Source organism: Ammospiza nelsoni, chromosome 5 (genome assembly GCF_027579445.1).
Source record: "Ammospiza nelsoni isolate bAmmNel1 chromosome 5, bAmmNel1.pri, whole genome shotgun sequence".
In the NCBI taxonomy this organism is placed as follows: Eukaryota; Metazoa; Chordata; class Aves; order Passeriformes; family Passerellidae; genus Ammospiza; species Ammospiza nelsoni.
Window position 1 is genome coordinate 46,801,201 of NC_080637.1, and position 13,275 is coordinate 46,814,475.

The window sequence follows — 13,275 nt, forward strand, 5'->3', positions numbered from 1 at the left end:
TGAGAAGATATTTCTCCTCTGAGTTCTTCATTGGATGCTGTAGAACATGGAATAGCTTTGATGATTATTCCATGAATATGGATTTACCACCCACATTCAGAAATAAGACAAAGTGAAGCACAGAAATTTGGGGGGAAGAAACGCCCATGAAGCTTGGGAAGATGGGGTGGTGGTTGAAAGGGGTAAACCCTACACTGAGCTGCCTGATTCTCCCCTGACAAGAGCAACTCCTGTGACTTTCGAGATAAATTGAAACCTCCCTGACATTGTTCTAATTTATAAAACCCTATGTTCAAAATATGTTCAGAAATAAGTGAGGATTATTTTTTAAATGTTATCACATGCAGTTCTATCCCAAAATAATGATATTGTTAGGGATGGTTCAGGACATCTAGAGGACTCATTTTTGGCACTACCTTTTCACCTTTGCTGAACTCTAGCATCTCTTCTTGATCCATGTCTTCATGAATAACTTTGGAAAACACTCAAGGGCATGTTTTTGACCCACTCTGATTATGGTGAGTCCTTCCTCTCCTCTCCCCCTCCTGCCCTTGCTGGCACATGACTGGGCAGGGCAGAACCTCTGCAGCTCATATTCTCACAGGTGTTTTGGGACTGCTTCAGCTATTCTGGAACAGGCAGAGTTCTTCATGGCAGTTCTCATACTGAGGTGCTTACATCTGCTTCACAGACACGTCTGGTTATTTCTTCTTGCCCACCTGAGATCAAAAGCCATAATAACACAATTACTAAGTTTGCAAATGAATGCAAATTACTGAAGTGTTTCTTTAAACAAGTGATTATTTCTTTGTTTTTTAGAGATCCCATAATCCCTGATTTTTGCCTTTTTGCATTCATGACTCATGAGAATATAAATTCTTAAATACAAACAAAACTATTAAACAAGTTCTTCAGAAAAGATGTTGAAATGGCTATCTCTAGTTGCAGTATGAGACAGTTGTGATAACAGACAAGCAAAACAACCTTGTATTACAAGGAAAATAGATTAAGGTGTTATCTGGTTCCATGTTGCAGGTTTCCCAGATAAGGTGATCTAATTCGCAGTTGAATCCTACAAGAACTCGTCAGAATGACAAGTCAAGCTAAGAATGAGAATTACTGTGCTGTTTTGATATCTGAGAAGTTATCTTCACAGTTCTTTAACTGTCTGGGAGGTGGGATCTTGGATAGTCAGGCAGTAAAAGAAAATTAAATAAAGAGCAAAAATCTCTAACTATTCATTTCTGTTTTACTCCTGCCTTTTCATTTGTTTCTGCTGCCACACAAACAGCCTATTACAGAGTTCCATCCTCAGCTGAAAACAACACTGTTCTACCTGCTTCACAGTTTACATTTTATAAAATATAATTTCTATCAGCATTGATTTACATGAATACAGTATGTTTTTTCTCTCAAAATACTTTTGTTAGTCATTATTTCACATACTGATTACTTTCAGCTGAATTTGGTACAGATGTAGCAGGAAAGATGCATCTTTATATCCACATATCTTTCTGTATCTGAAAGATAAGCTCAGTCCTACATACCTTTTGAGTAACAGCTGCTTGAAATAGCATAGTGGCCCCAAACTGTTCCTATACAGAAAAGGCAGTGGCCTGTGGACACCAATTGCATATGCTGTTTGGTACCAGCCCACTGGTAAATCAGCATGCACGTGGTGGTCAGCCAATATACATAAATCTAATTAACTTTGGTAGGTACTGTAGGGCATGAGTAGGACTTTGGGAATAGCAGGGGAATGGGAGGAAGCCAGAAGTACTGAGTACAGTAGTGAGTAGATTGTAGGCACAGAAATGCCCTGTGAGTATCTGGGGTGGTGTGGCAAAGGAGACATGACATGGTAATCTCTAGAAAACCAGGTTTTATTACTTCTGGTGCTCTTGGAGCAATTTCTCTTACATATCTTTACTTTAGGAATTTGTTTTACTGTCAGCCTTTGAAGCAGAACATAAGGATCTTATGTACACATTGTATTGTACTGAAAATTCAGCTGAGAATTTTGATAATAAAGAGGGAGTACTTGAAGTTCTCAAAGTCCAGAAGTTGGACTCCTCGTTTTTCAAAATTACTGTGGAGGTGCAAAGCTGTATATTATTTCCCATGGGTAAAGATTGATTCTGGAAAAAAAAAGAAAATCATTTGGGTAAAATTACCTGAGGGGAAAACTGGGAAGTGAATCTCACATTGTGCAAAAGAGAAGGTGAAGTGAATCCACGCCAAGCTCCTGATTAAGATGATCTCATTTAAGGTCTTATTTGTCTAGTGTGCTCTCCTACAGACTCATCTCTCTATGACACCTCTGTGACCTTAACATTTTATTTATCAGTTCATTCAATTCTGCAGCTCTTCAAAAACACAGATGAGGAAACCAATATTGTCTCCTATCCACAGGGTTTGCTGGGGTTTTCAAAATTTATTCTATCTAACCTATTGAACAAAGAACCTGTATTCATACTTAACTTGATAAGTGGCCTCTGAGAACTAATTTTCTACTGCATTTTAGCTTCCAGGACCAAATGTAGGAGTATATGATACTTTTAATTTCTAACACAGTATTCAGTAACAGTTTTCAGTAAGAATAGTTTACCAAGTAGATATTTCCAACTGACTCTTAATGGTAAAGCATAACAAAAAAACCTGGAACAGATGTGAAATTCTACTGCTGCACTTACAAAGATATGTTTTTGCAATTTTCTGTGCAAGAATTTTGTAGTTTTCAGTGAATTATCTAAAAGTGATGCATAATAATACTTAAGTATCTTCTGTCTTTCTCCAGATTTCTCCACATAATTCTTTGTAAGAGAATGAATACTGTTACTGACAGCATCTCACCTGGCTAATCATCTCTTAATCAAGTGTCTTTTATCCTCCCTGCATTGCTTACATAATGTAGATTTTTAGAGTGCTAAAGAAAGTAATGGAAATAAATATTTGCCTTAAATGTGCTATTACATATTTCTGACATGCCCTTGGTTTTTATTTTCTTGTAGCTTCATAATACACAACAAAGATACTTTCTTCAATAATGCTACAAGAAGTAGAATTGTACACCATATCTTACAAAGAGTGAAATATGAAGAAGGGAAAAACAAAATTGGTAAGTACTGAGCAATGTGCTTTTAAATATGTCTTTAAAAAAAGAAAGGAGAAGTCTGCCTGGCCTCATAACAGACTATTTTCCTTCCTTTTTAATCACCTTGATTTTGACTGTTTCCATCTCACCCACTGCTGTGGTAGGGACTTTGCCTGGAAGATGTGATCATTTCCCTGTAATATCAGTCAGCTTTCACAGGCACATCACCACATGGGATTTGCCACCTCTGCAAGGGAAGAGGCTCATTTAAACATGAAATATTAACAGATTAGGAGCAGTGCAGCAGAGAGACTCATGGAGGAAAACCTTTATTCTTTCCTTAAATTGTGCTTGGAAGGATGGCAAGATTTGTGCTGCTCTATATCAGGCTACAGGGCTTCTCCCTGGATACCTATCCATCCCTTAGGATGGAGGACTCTGTATCTCTGGTGTTGCTGTAAGTCAAAAGGGAGTTCACCATTGATGTCCTCAGTGCTAAGAATGATGTAACTGTGGCTAATAATGCGTAACTGTGGCTTCATTTTCAATTAGTGAATGGAGTGGAAATTTGGAGAGGCACACATGCAGGCCCAGGAGAGCAGGCAGTGACAGAGGAGGGATAAATATTGGCCACCTTCTGCCAAACCGTACAGAGCACACACAGCTTGAGTACCACACAGAGACAAATGTGCAGACAATCTCCATAAAACTCTATTTCGTTTCCCTGCTGTTTAAACCTCACTTTTCCTGAAGAAGAAAATATCCCAGAACTTCACTTCTTTCTTTCTTTCTCAGCTGCTGGGAGGAGGGCAGCAATAGCCCTGAGCACAGCTGACGTTGCGTCTTGCCCAAACACCTGCAATCCCTGCCTACCTCAAGATCCCAATCTCCCTCACAGGTCAGCTTGTGCTGTACCTGTAGTGAACACAACCTTGCACTGATCACTGGGCAGAGCAAAGCCCAGCTCTGCTGTCCAAGTTTTACTTTTCTGACAGAAACATTGGAAGAAAACATATTTTGCCAGGCAGATAGTGATGTTACTGCTGAAAGTGTTACTCATGTTGACTTAATACCTCTCATTGCTGTGTTCTTGCTGCTGTCTGTCCCCTGTGAATTAGAAAAGGAATCAAGACTCTATGCCTCTTGGTCAATAGGGTTCAAACACCTTCAGGTTCTTCATGTGAATTGTTTTGCATTGCTTGGTAACAGTACGGTCTTATTTTGGTGATTTTCCAAGTGAAAAGCACCAACATCTCAGCAATCATTATTTCTCCAGGCTCTCACTAAAGAGGGACATGGCCTGAGTGAGTGGGTTGCATGATTACTTTTTTGTGGTAGGATGGATAGGAATGATTTTATTTTCTGGTCTTTTAATGCTGCAGCTTGTGTTGTTCCTTTCTGTATGTCCAGCAATTTTCATAAGACAGAAGCTGAACACATTTTAAAAAGTTGTTATCATACAGAAATGATGAGTTTCTGTTGCTTTAGTGGTCTGCAATTCAAAAATGTCGAGACCTACCCTGAAGATTTTAGCTCCCAAGATATGCAGCCTTTCATCTAAATAGCTTTGTCAGACCATGTTTTATAATGTCAAACTTTAAACCTGGTGTAAAGTCTCCAATTTCAGTGAAGTTATTCTAAAGATGGATTTGGCAAATTAATCTTTGAGCCTCTAGCATAATAAATGATAGATTTTGATTAATGTTGGAGCAAGTCTTTCTCTGTATTATTTCTTAGTTATCAAATTCTAAAGAAGATTCATTTTTCTACACGTATTGTGTACTGTCAATTGGCTTCCATCTTCATTTAGCCAGTTTATGAAAATATGTTTTGCTTTTTACTTCACCATTTTTCTGCTCCTGTTCATAAATAATTGAATATTTTGATTCTTAGGTCTGAATCGATTGCTCAGTAATGGCTCCTATGAAGCTGCATTTCCTCTTCATGAGGTATTTTGCTCTTTTTTTTTTCCTTTTTGAATGGACATTTCCCACAAAATGAATTCTTAATTGTGTAATTATTTATCCTTAACCTTATTAATGTCTGCCTCTGACATGCTTCCATTTAGCAATGCTTTTTTCCTTGGGGAAAAACTAGGGGTATTTCTTGCAAAAAGAGATGAGTAAAGAGGGTTGTTCCAGATTTGTTCTGTAAAAACTCTTTGAGTTGAAATATCAGTATGCTTTCAGAGAGGAAAAACATCACACTCTGTGCGGCTTTTTGAGATTCTCCAAAGATTTTCTTTGCATTTTTGAATATAATCTACTATAAATTTCTTAGTAAGAATATTCTCAAATCTTAGTGACATCAGTTGATTTTTTTTAATGCCATATTTAGCTTTTGGAGCACGAGTATGTAGTTTGCATAAATTGTGTTATCCATGCTGCTAATAAGTGTGATTTCTTAAATATTCTTTTTTGCTGCTGTTATTCATTAATGTCCAGATTTGTATTTTAGGGAAGTTACAGAAGTAAGAATTCAATAAAAACCCATGGAGCAGAAAACCACAGACACCTGCTCTATGAGTGCTGGGCTTCCTGGGGAGTGTGGTATAAATACCAGCCCCTGGATCTTGTAAGGTAAGACTCACCTGCTTTTGCTATGTCGCATTAGAGATGCTTTGAGCACAGGTTGTTTCACTTCTGACAAAACCATGAAAAGCTTATTTTATTCATGTGGTTTTTAAAAACTGATCCTGAAGAAATGGGAAGCCATTTAGTTCATGGTGACACTACACCCGAAGAAATATTTAGAGAGGAGTTTGTAGAAGGACCTGAAAGAGAAAAAAGTTTCCTTCCAGAGTTTCCTGACACTGTAATTTGTAATGAAGTGTTTACAGAATATTTAAGAGGAAAAAAAAGGAAGAGAAGGATCTGTGGAGACTGGGTATACTTGATTAGACGTCTGTCCACAGGAGGAGTTCCTCCTTGGAGCTTGGCTTTGGTGAAAGAAAGGCTCTCACCAACTAGATCTTCTTTTTCCAAAGAGCAACCACATATTGAGTTCTGGGGGAAGTTTCATGATGCTTACAAATGGCACAGAGCAGAGCTTTCAGTTGCTGATTGTGCTACTGTGTTCACAACACCAGTGATGGAAGTCTCCTCTGTACCACTGCCCTTTAACTCAGACCAGCCACATCACCACTGTCCAGATTTTTATTCATCTTGGAAGTAGTCCACAAAGAAGAAAACACTGAGAAAGCTGAGATGTGATTCCAAGTTCTTACAGCCCTTTAAAATAATATTTTCAAATAGCCTTGCATGCGCTAATAGGGGATTACATAGTTCTTGTGCATATAGAGTGAGCCAGAGCCTTTACTGATTGTGAGGGCAGAACTAATATTGGACAGTAATGGGCTTTTTCTACTTAAAGAGAGTAATATGGAGCTACAAGAGCCTATTAATAAAGTCTTCATATGTATCAGGAGCACTGAAGATACATTGACCATCAGGAAGGGTCATCCACAACATTCAATTGGTCCAGCTTATTAATTACCTCTTTCATAAGTCCTGTAACTAATAGAAAACTTTGATTTATTCTCAAAATTGTTAGCAGATGAAAGATTTGTAGAGGGTAGCCCTGGAGACAGACAGTGTTACTGATTAAGGCCATATAAAACCTATCCATTTCATAAAACAGAGAGTTTCATTTCCATGGATAAAAGCTAACCAAGAAATACAATAAAAAGTTGTACTGAGTCATATAATTGTTTAATGCTTTACAAAAGAATTTATTAAATCTCATCATTTAATCCAAAAATCTTTTTATTTCTTTTTTTAATACCCTGGAAAGAAATTTGGAATTTTTTGTCAAATTACACAATAGAAATTTCTGATTTATGGAAGAGCCAACAGTTATACCGAAGGGATTTTTTGCTTTTAATTTCCCAGTACACAACAAGATATTATTATCACAGTACAAACAACTCATCTCTATAGAGTTTTATAACCATTTTTCCATAGTGGTCAAGGCTACTGTTCTTCATCATTTCTTGTTTGTGAAAGTGCTCTTGAGGCAATATCTGGTGTTTGGTTTAATTTGATGATCAGGCATCTGAAAGGTTTGTGAAAGTACGAGAATAAATGGTAACAGAATAAGCAATGTTAGAGATATGATTATTCTGGACCTTTGTAGCAGCCTTCTTGCATTGCCTGGGTTTAAATGTAAAGATTTTTAAAGAAAGTTTATTTTTTCATCAGACAGATTTTTCAAAATCTATTAAAAAAAAAAAAAAAAAGACAGTTGCTATAGACCCCCTAGCTGAAGTCAGGAGTGTCCTGCTGCTGAGAGTAGGTGTTCACCCAAAGAGGAGAGGGGCAGGGGGAGCTGTGAGATTCCCTGAGCATTGGCAGCAGCCTCAGTCTCAAGCCACCAAACTCAGCAGGAGCAGAGCTGCAGCTCCAGCCCAGCCTGCCATGTGCTGCCTGGAGCACATCCACAGCTGTGATGGATTCACTGGATGAGGGTGGCAATAAAGTGAAGGGGATGACTTTTCCTTCTCACTTCACAGATGCTGGAGTACTCACATTTCCTCAGCTCCTGCTGAATTTTCAGAGGATCTGAAGATTTGGGAGGAGCTAAGGAAATGTGAGTAATCCAGCATCCGTGAATGAATCTTCCACTTCTGCAGCCTCTCTCAGCAGTTCACATGTCTATTGAGCTGGAAACTTTTCCTTGAAAAACTGATGATACCAGCAAGACCTGCTGTTCATTTCACTTGGAAGTGGGAACACTTTAAAAAGAAGCTTTTCTCAGTGCCAGTTCTACAGCAGGAAAATCTCTTTTTTCCCCCCATAATAAGAGTTATGTAGGATTGTGCTTGAATGGTGTAGTGTGGTCATCTGTACAAAAGGAGTGACTGGATGTTGATTCTTCCACAGACAGAACTTACACTGTTAGCTGACATTATGCTTTAAAAAGGCTAAGAAATAAATTAGATGTAGATAGTACATTTATGTCATCAATAGATGTGCTATTTCTACCCTAAAGTCAAGTTACCACAATGGTAAGTGAAAATATTCATACTCCAGTGCTGTTTTATTTTTTCCTCAGATGTTAAAATGAGGTTTCCATCTCCTATGCTGCCAATTTGGCAACTCCAGATTTCATTTAATCTCATCAGCTGGCTGTTATGGAGACACTAGTCACTAAAAATAAATGAGAAGAAGTCATTTGAGGGAAATTGCATGATTCTGCTTCCAGTCTGCTTTGAGACACGTGGCAGTACGATGGCACAGAGTTGGCATAATTTACAAAGCCACTCCTATTAGTCAACAGATGTGGTACCATGATTTTAATTATACATCTCTTGGAATTTAGTGTCCATAAACACTTTAAAAGAATAATTTGTGACCTTTAGAATTGATTATAATTGGAAAGAAACAGGTCTCAGTATATTTATATGCTCTGGGACCCTGCAAATCAACAGAAACTGTTGCAGTGGTGATTCCTGGGGACTTTGGATCACCTCCTGCACACTTCCGTGCATTGTTGCTTCCCTCTTGATTATGCACAAATTGGTCCTGCTGCTGCTTGTGCATGTAATTGACAGGACAAAAATGCAGGGAGAAAACTGGAATTTAAGTGATTGTAAATGATTGTAAATGAACTTAGAAGCAAAAACTGATGCCCAAGTAATCTGCATTTTGCTCTATGTTTCCATTAAATATCTTGATTGCAAGCTGACTACTCCCTTTCAGTCTCCTGTCAAGCCTTCCTACCCACCCCATTTTTCTGACATGAGAGCTTCATACGTCCAAAACACCTGCTGGAAAGCTCTAGTTTCTGTGATGTAGAAAGTTCTGTACAGGATTTCATTCCCACTTGCAAAAGAGTTAATGAAAATAGATAGGTCCTTGGCTTGAGCCCTGATAAGTCTGTATTCTAGATCCATGACTTCCTCCTAGGCATGTTGAAAGCAAAATATTCTGTAATGAGGGTCATTAAAGATAGGATAATCCAATATCACATTTCATAGGTTGGAAATTAGACTTTGTAGCTTAATGCTTTCAAAAATTGTGCCTTATTGATAAATATTGATATTGAAATCTTGACCCACTTAAGTCATAGCTCTACCACTGGAATGGGTTGAGGGGATATACAGTTCACCATTAAGGTAACTGGTATTGAAGGGCTAGTATACAGGCTAGCTTACAATGAGAAGCTGAAATTACATTTTTATTATTATTTTGATGGTGCAATATATATAAGGATAGGAGAGATGGATTATTGTGTTAGGTGCTTGGGGATTTTTTATGTCTCGCCTTTTTAGGTTAGTTGTGGAGAAAATTTTCTGTGGGAGAACCATTAAAGACTCAAACAATTTTTTTTCTGTCCATATTAATAATCTGAAAAATTGGATAGTAATTAATTAGCAAAGTTAACAAGAACACAAAGATGTTATCAACACTGGAAAATTTCAAAGAGGCCTTGAAATGAGTAGAATGATAACAGGTGAAATTTAGGTATAAGTCATGCACAGTGATGCATTCTGGGGAGAAACCTCTGGAATTCTTTGTGTACATTGCTGAGCCCTGGATGAGAGAGAATTGCCATCACTGAAGCAAGCTATATGAAATTTCTGTTCTTTACATAGTGATAGAAGAAAAGGAACAAATTTATTTTTCAGACAAATATTTGGGACAAATTGAAGGGAGTGACAAAGGCATCTACTCATTTTTCATCTCCTGAGGGTCATGATGGTCCAGACTAACTGAATTACATATTGGAATAAATGTGGAACTGCTCTGAATATGGCACCTAGGCCTCCAAAGATCTTCTCACTGGCATAGTTTGTTTCCATGGCATTTAACTGAGTGGTATCTGAGCAGAGACTAAAAGGAGAAATATGCAAACCATGGGGCCAGAAGACTTGATATATTAAGTTGATCCTGATGCAATTTACAGTAGTACAGCCTGTGCCTGTAGAGTACCAGCTGTGTTGCAAAGGGCAATAATGGACTATCAAAGCTGTTTATCCATATTTAAACCAATACATATCAAAGTGATGTCAACATCTTACATTTAATTTTAAAACCCAGCTCAGATGCCTTTTCCTTTCTTTCAGAGATGGGTTGCTCCCCATCATGGACAGTCTTCTTTATACACACACTAAACTTTGCTTGTGTCTTTATCTAGGACGAAGGTGTTTGATTTCTAGATCAAAAGGAATACTATGGTTTGCACTATTAGATTGAAGGTCTCAAGGGGGTGGGAGATTATTTTTGCCATTAATGCTTGTCAGCTAGAGGGTTGGAACAAGGAAGCATTCATCCTTGAGTACAGGGAATGAAGTAAAAAATAAAGCTTGATGAAAGTTAGGTGGACTTCACTCCTTTGAACTATGGAGAAAAAGAGGTCATCCATATTTAGTGGCAATAAGCTCAAATGTGAGTTTGCATTTTTGGAGGTGCAGGCATAGACTGACATCCTAGATGTCAGGAAAATAATCAGGCCAAAGTTTTCATTTACACTCTTAAGTCAGGTCTTAAAAAGCAGTTTGCAGTGTCTTTTTTACAATCAGACCTGCTGCCCTTCTCAGAACTGAGCATGTTAGCGTTGGCTTACCGTCTCTTTAGTCTGGGAATTTGAGTCTCTGTTGAATGACAGAAGAATAAAAACAAAATGACAATACTTGGCTTCTTATACAGAGCTGGTAAACTCAAATGAAAATAGTCACTGCAGATCAGTATCTTCCATCAGAACACGAGCTCAGGCCAGAGAGATATTTCCCACACTGGAAATTTTTAAGAACTTGAAAAATGCTTATTTTGTGCAGTCCAGACCAAGTGTCCTCCAGTGTACTCAGCACTAGAGACAGTCGTAGTTCTTTCCATTTTTCCTGAGAAAGTTTGGCCAATGATGTTTCATGGTAGAGTAGAGGAGCCAGCAGTGCTGGCTCTCTGCACTTGTTCTCTGGATACATCAGAAATTGCATCATTAGGGTGAAAGAGTGTTTCCAGTAGCAGCTATTTTCAAATTGAGTGGATATGCAAATTTAAGTTGTCTACAAAATGTCTGAAACACAAGCATATAATCTTGCATGATTCTTTAAAACCAGTCTTGCAAATAATCCCCTAAAATCTACTGTGCACAAACCAATAGGACAGTAAATGAGTCTGCTCCTCTGCTGATGAGTTCAGCAGGTTTTTGTGTGCTTGATGAATTCTCTAGCACATAAATAAAGGTTTGGTTGCGTTTGGGAGGAGGAAAATTCCTAATGAATATGTATGTAGCAAGATAAAACTTTCTGGCTACTTTGCTGCTAGTTTTGAGCAATATATCTAAAAAATCAGGATCAATTCAGACTGCTTTCCTCAAACCATTGCAAGATGATGGACCTCACTTGCACTTCACTTTCCACTGCAGTAGAATCGTGAAATTAGTTTTGCAGAAACTGAGCTCAGAAAATAAATAATCAAATGAAAATAAACTGTATTGGAGAATGAACTCTGGTTAATTAATTTCTTAGAACTAATTTGAGCTCAAATAATTTTTGCTGTTATACAAGCTTTAGGGATAAAATTTATTTCAATGCAATTATTCAGGCAGTAAAATCAAACGGCCAAAATCAAAGCACACCACCAATTTCCCACATACAAAGAATTAGCTTTCTAAAAGTAACTCAGTGTTTCCTTCACGAGGTCACCACTTATCTAACTGTAAACTGTGGTTATTGAATTTTTAAATTAATGTTTTAAGTTCATTGCTGAGGCAGGTCCCTCAGTGTGTATTTAAAAGCTTAGTTGAAGGCTTTTTATCCTCTTTAATCTACTCTTCAGATATGATAGAAATATTTTTTCTACTAGTGAGCAAGATTAAGTAGATTATTCTAATTAGCAGGTAACTTTGCTGTGTTTTGTTTTAAAACAGACGGTACTTTGGTGAGAAAATCGGGCTGTACTTTGCCTGGTTAGGCTGGTACACAGGGATGCTCTTCCCAGCTGCCTTCATTGGATTATTTGTCTTTTTGTATGGAGTCACCACTTTGAACCACTGCCAAGTCAGGTAACGTGGGAACTTTTAAAAAGAAATTGCAACTGTGGGTTATTATGAATAATTTGAGAGATCTTCCCACAAGCTGTTAATAATTTCATTTTAAACTGTTGAATGAGCAGTCAAGAAAAGACTGCTCAGTTGTTATAAGGCACCCAGTATCAAGCTTCCCATGTTTTATGATCCTGAATTGGGATGAGAGGAAAGTCTTCTTGCCCAGCTCCAGTTGTTAATGGTGCTGGCAAGCCAGAATGAAGTTGGGAAAAAGCAGACTCCTCCATTACTCTTAAAGAGGCCAGCACAAGAGTGGGGAATTTTCACACTCTATAAGGCTTTTCCCAAAGATCCACCACAGAGAGGCATTCCTCAGATGAAGTAATCCCTGGACCTTCTAGTGAGTGCTGCATCTCTAAGTTTTTGTGCACTTGAGTCACAAGAATAACTTTGTCTGAAGTTATCCTCACCCTCCTCCTACCAAAGGTCACTGTGGCTCTAGGAGAAGCTGGAAATGGTAAAGAGATGGTGCTAGGTTGTCCCTGGAGAACTGCACTCTGGAGCTGTGACTAAACTCTGTAGTCTTAGACAGTCAGCAAATGTTAATTATGCACATGCAGTTATGAACATCTTGGCTTCAGTTACAGACCAGTTTTGCTCAATAAGTAACTGAATATTAGCAAAGCCTATCAATCCAGACAGATTGTTGTGCAGATTGTTGTAGTAATCAAGCTATTAATTTTTGTCTTTTCTATTTTTCCAGTAAAGAAGTCTGCCAAGCCACAGATATCATAATGTGCCCTATATGTGATAAATACTGCCCCTTCATGAGGTTGTCAGACAGCTGCATTTATGCCAAGGTATGTTCTAGGCTATGCAAATAGAGATACTTCCTGGTAAAAGCATGAATTTTGCCTTTTGCATTTGTCTTTAGTGAGTCTGGGTAGATGAAATCTTGAAGGGACGGATCAGGTTCACCCAACATTAACACTGTCTTTCACCAATGTTTAATTTGGGTTGTAAAATATTTGTATGCAATCTGCACTTTGAAATTCAGCAGTGTCAGAGGTTGTGTTCTAGGGCTATGTGTTACAGTGTCCTTGACATCAGCCTTTATCTTCTCATCCATCCTCTCTGTGTGGCTCCATAAAATTAGTGCTTTGGGTCTGAAATGATGCTCACATCTGGTGTTG

At 38.0% G+C, this 13,275-nt stretch overlaps 1 protein-coding gene across 1 annotated transcript in view; it reads left to right on the forward strand.

The window, feature by feature from the left end:
* The window catches only part of ANO4 (anoctamin 4), a 128,734-nt gene that overhangs the window by 74,882 nt on the left and 40,577 nt on the right, over window positions 1-13,275 (forward strand). Inside the window, exons 9-13 of the mRNA XM_059472566.1 lie at window positions 3,012-3,118; window positions 4,988-5,043; window positions 5,552-5,673; window positions 11,966-12,100; window positions 12,846-12,942. Of these exons, the coding sequence (XP_059328549.1) occupies window positions 3,012-3,118; window positions 4,988-5,043; window positions 5,552-5,673; window positions 11,966-12,100; window positions 12,846-12,942 (517 nt within the window). The remainder of the gene's footprint in view (window positions 1-3,011; window positions 3,119-4,987; window positions 5,044-5,551; window positions 5,674-11,965; window positions 12,101-12,845; window positions 12,943-13,275) is intronic.